Below are 5,661 nucleotides of genomic sequence, written 5' to 3' on the forward strand. Positions count from 1 at the left end.
GAACATGTCTTCGAAATTAACAGAAGTGTTGTTAAAATTGTGGATAAATTTTAAAAGAGGCATAAGTGTTGAGAATACTGCAGAAGGGCTTCTATCATTGGGTTATTATGAGTTTCCTGAAGTATGTTYAGCGTCAATTAAATATTGGTTTAATGTTTTCATTGAATATGAATTGGAATATTCTCATTTAAGTCGATTATTTCTCATAAGACCCGGCCAGATAGAAGATTTTTTATCGCAACTATTAGTAGAAAATCCTTCCTGGACGACTGCTCACTATATGGATGCTTTAAAAGCTACCAATCACAATATACATTATTTTATGGAAAAAATTGGCTATATTTATATGCATGGAATATGGTGTAAGCGGCAGTAATAAAAAAAACAACTTTTTTTATCAAATTTCCGTGTATCATTTGAAATCTTGGTGAAAAATAAAAAACATTCTTTGAAAAGATTAGTAAGAGTGGATAAAACGTCTTCATTTGAATTCAGAAGAATTAATATCTGAATAGGACCAATTACGCATTATAACAAATTTTTTTAACTTACTACACGAAAAATTTTCCAAAGCGAAATGAAAATGATTAAACTTGTTTTCTATTTTTTACTTCACTTATGTAAAAAATGAAAGATCTAACGACTATGAAGGGACTTGGAATTCAATGAATATACACGAAAAGGATTGAAACATTTTTCGCCATCTACAAATGTTAATATAATCAACAACTCAGTTTACACATATGCATGTGTCAGTGTTCCTAAAGAGAAAAATGTACTATATGAATATAATTTTATTTTGTTAAATATCAGAAAGAAGTAACGCAAGCCTTAAGACTTCAGACTCATACTAGTTACTCGGAATTTTTGAAAGAATAATAAATAACACTTTTTAAAAATGAATATCTATGCACACTTTTGTGTATATTTAAGAAAAAAAATAAAAAATATAAATTTTGGTAAGTATAATGGCGACTTTAACATAATTTTTTTACATTACAAATTCTTAAAATTTCAGAAAAGTATTATGTACATCATTTCTGTAATATGATTATTTTTACAATAATATAAGGATATTTTGTAACAATCAATGTATAAGAAACTATGAACATTTAACTACTACTTAACTGTGTTAAAGAATATCAATATTTCGCAAAAATTTATGGTTATTTTATATGATATATTTTGAAATCTTTTTCRAAACAAATATTTTAACAATCGTATAAAAATACTGTGCTATCAAGTATTAACCCTTTCGCTTCGGACGTCCAGTCCGCCGAAGTACTGTCTCTGTACGGATGCGCGCGMCGTGAAAACGCACAATATGCGTTTTTGCTCTATATACGTTTGCCTAGGTCTTTAGTAACAATTTTGCTAAATAAAACAATCTTTGTTACTATATAATGAGTATTATTTACATTTTTGGTATGAAAATATTTACAACTTAAAAGTTACAAGTAAGATTTAAATTTTAATTAATTATTGTCCGCAAACAAGTTAATATATTAATAGAAAGTGATTAGTAGTATAAGTTTGTATAATAAATTCTGAAGCAAGGATCTACGCATAAACCAACATCACACTCTTTACACTCGTGTCGTGAGTCGGATCTTTTGCCATTCTTACTGCACGTCTTGTCGCGTGGCCGCCGCCTATAAGCGGCGCTCGTACCCACAAGATATGTTATGCGATGCGAAAGGGTTAATTAGACTATTTATAATTTATGGGTATATCATTTGGTTTATGATCAACAACCGCTAAATAGAATATATTAGACAATTTAAAAAAAATGCTTGAGATCGTGCCTACAAATTTTTAGAGCTAAACAATCAAATTATTAAATACAATAAAGCAATGTAAACATTTGTAAGATTGCATATGTATATACAAAATTGGTAATTTTATTATTTAATTAATTAGGAAAAACGCGCGTAACAAACGTTATTAAATTATTCAATGTCAAAAACTTGTTTAGTGTAGATTGTTCATAAATGACAGAAATGTTGGAAAAACTTAGAAATCTGGATTAATACCACCAGAAGCATTTTACTGCTATTCAACTGTAAATATTGTACATCTTCGTTTACATAGCCGTTAAAATAAGTTACGATAAGACCAGTTTTTTTAGTTTTTTTTCTGATCCCTAGTACTTAAGTCTATAACTAATGTAAGATTGAAATTAACGCATTGAACGACACTGTATTAATATTGACTTTTAAATTAATTTGTACAGAACAATTGTAGATCTGATTTTGCACAGAATATTATCTATGGCTTGCTAGTAATTAAGCAAATGCAGAAAAAAATAAACAGTAGAATGTGAAATATATCAATGTTTGAAAAATGCTTACATATTATAAAAATAATGACGTAATAACGCGAAGTCGGCGTTCAATGTCTTAACATTTCTTGATCGAAATTAACAATAAAATACCAAGAGATTTATATACATACTCAACCGCCATAAAACTATAAAATGTAATCATTGTRAAGCCATGCGCAGACTATGTGCGCACATGTATTGTAATTATATTCTTATATTGGTTGCTTCTTCTTATTTTGTTAACGATAAATATTATTGTATTATTAATAAAAGTTTCACAGGGAAGTTGGACAGGTTAAAAATGTTTAGAACGTTATTTCGATCTTATTGAACGTTTTATCCTTTCATCGGGACATCTTCAGCAACTAAAATAGTATTATAACTTTTTTGAAAAATACATTTTATAAAAAATTAAAAGATAGTTATTTAATATTTCCTCGATCGCGTTAATGTTCAGAGTCTTTTACATATTATTACGAAGACATACATACTTATATTTTTAAAAATTAACTGTTCTTAACATTTGCAAATCGTTATATCCTAAAACTGTTATTTTCAAAAACGTAGTAAAAACAATACTGATTCAATCTAGACTAGTGTTCAATAGTCTAGGTATCCTCACTATTATGGTGCCCTCTATTACTGTGTCCTATTGATAATAATTAAACTTTAATATTTCGTTGTAAGTGGTATTTGAATTATTTTTATCGTTTCTGCAATTAATTGTATTATTATTTGCTATGTGGTACACTTCACTTACATTTCTTTGTACCAATTGTCTTCTATATCTAAAATAGTTGCTGTTGAGGGTCTTTAGTACTAGGTCTATTCCATCCTTAGGTATTGCTGTGAAAATGTCATCAACATGAACCTTTAGGAATGGAACTGGAAAGGGTAAAGTGCTTTCAATCTTTTTCAGTATGTAATTCATTACTAAGTTGGCTAGCACTGGGCTTGCTGGATTTCCCATGCTAGAACCATCAAGTTGTTGGTAAAAAGATCTGTTGAATTGAAAGTAGCCTTATTCAAAAGAAATTGTATTGGTTCCAACAAGATATTCTTCGGGATCTTTATAGAGTTTAAGAGTTCTTTCCAATCTTCGTCGATTGTTCGTATTACCAGTTCTTTCGGGATGTTAGTAAAAAGTGAGATTACATCTAACGATACTAGTATGAGTACATAGTAATACGTATCGTTAATGATACAGAGATGTAATCATGACATATGTGATTTACGTTGAAAATTACAACAATAATAACATAGATTAAACATATTAAATGAGTCTCTACTATTTTATTAAATTACACTTTTTTCAACTTGTTTCTTTCTCTTTCGTTCTTATCATATAACTTTATTCATGAGACTCATAGGTCACGAGTATTGATATCACGTATATAATATACAGCAAACATTACAAATTTTTCCAGTGTGGACTATCGAACCGACTTGCAAACAGTGCTGAATCCGAGTTGACGTTATACAACACAATACGGAACTCTCTTTGAATATTATTTCAATTTTAAAATTCGTTTTTTAATCTTTCCTTTTGATCACTATGGAAATCGTACATAGAAAGTGTTCTTTTTTAATTGCATTTGGCTGTATGTAATACAATTACACTATATTATTTTATATTTCCCAAAACTTTAACAATATCTGCAAGATATTAATTTTTCATGCGATTTGCGATAATTTTTAATACTTTCAAAATTAGATGACCTCGATACCTCATCTATGCCTTATATCTATAAAAAAGAAAGTGGTATCAAAATAGATCCGTTTCAATGGTATATAATTTTCGTATGAAACTCGTATTATTCCGTATTAATAATATACAAATAACAGAAATATTAGAGATGAACAGAGTAATTATCTTAAGATGTGAATAAAACGAGAAAAAATTATCGCAATAACATGCTCATATAAGTTTTTTTAATTCGTTGTTTCGTATACTATGTAAATATTATAAAAAATATAAATAGTTTTTTTTAAAAAACATAGATATTGTTGGAAATATTCTTTAAGTAAATAAATTACTGTAAAATGTTGAAAATATAGAGACAAATGAATGTGAATGAGTGGAAATATAAGGAATGAGGAGTGTATGTGTGCGAATGATTTGTTAATTGATGCGTGATTCATTCGCGGGAAATCACGACACTTAATAGCTTATGTAAGATGTTAGGTATTGGGAAAAAAATGAAAATAACTCTTAAATCAGTCGACGTTAGGTGTTAGACGAGAACAGTCGAACATAGACGTAGAAGTAGATGTTAGACGAATAGACGACAGAAAATTATAAGAAACAAATAAGTGTAGACAAGAAGAGAGAAGACGACTCACAAGGGGACCTTGCTCTGAGATACCAACGGATTTTAACGAGTCTAGGTATATTAGTAGTATATTTTTAGAGTGATATCGTGGTAAAATATTTTATCCTAACGCGCAGCTAATCTTAAGGAAGCAGCCTTTTTATTTTTTATTTTTGTTATATGCGTATTTATATTATCTTAAATTAAAGCATGTATTAAGCAGCGCGCTAGCGTAATTAGTAGTGCTCTTGCTTCGCGTTCTTGTAGTTAGTGTTCTCGATCCTTCACAGGGGAATTTTTATTATAATTCCTTTTTATTTGTTTTTCAATTTTTCTTTATATTTCTTAATTTTTAAATATATACAAAATAGAGAAAATTATTTATTACAAAAAAATTAGAAATAATAAATTTTTTAACATCTTGCGCAAAATTATAAAGACAAATTGATTATTTGAATTACAGTTAACATTTTATTTTTTAACAGATATATGAAAATAGATAAATCTTCAATATACTAACAAATAACAATCGTAAATATTCTAATCATTGTCTATTTCATGTATAATATACCTGTATATTTTAAGAAATTAAGAAATATAAAAAAAAAATTGGAAAATAAATAGAAAAGAATTATTAAAAAAAATTCCCCCGTGAAGGACCGAACACTAACTCCCAGCACGGGAAGCGAGAACGCTACTAATTACGTTAATGCGCCATTTGATAAACAGTCTTAGAAGAGTTTGAGAGATAGAAGAGTTTAAGAGTAAAGAAAGTATGCAGCTAAGAATGAAAAGAATTTAAAGAGATCGAGAGAGAAAAAGTAGGGTTACGAAAAAACTCCTACATGTATTTACAAAGTTTTTATTATGATACGTTAAAATTGTAAAACGCTTTATATATATATATATATATATATATATTAGGGTTAATAAAAAAAAAACTTTTATTTTTTTTTTGGATCTGACACACAAAAACTTGTTGCTAGGCACCTTTAGAAAGTACTCACCCAGTATGGGCTCTTAATT

At 28.3% G+C, this 5,661-nt stretch overlaps 1 protein-coding gene across 1 annotated transcript in view; it reads left to right on the forward strand.

The window, feature by feature from the left end:
- The first annotated feature begins 3,766 nt into the window (after window positions 1-3,766).
- Window positions 3,767-5,661, forward strand: part of LOC106792474 (limulus clotting factor C-like) — a 6,665-nt gene continuing 4,770 nt past the window's right edge. The window contains exon 1 of the mRNA XM_014758908.1: window positions 3,767-3,924. Coding sequence (XP_014614394.1) covers window positions 3,879-3,924 — 46 coding nt within the window. The 5' untranslated portion in view covers window positions 3,767-3,878. The remainder of the gene's footprint in view (window positions 3,925-5,661) is intronic.

The sequence above is a fragment of the Polistes canadensis genome, unplaced genomic scaffold (assembly GCF_001313835.1).
Source record: "Polistes canadensis isolate GaletaPanama2010 unplaced genomic scaffold, ASM131383v1 scaffold_444, whole genome shotgun sequence".
In the NCBI taxonomy this organism is placed as follows: Eukaryota; Metazoa; Arthropoda; class Insecta; order Hymenoptera; family Vespidae; genus Polistes; species Polistes canadensis.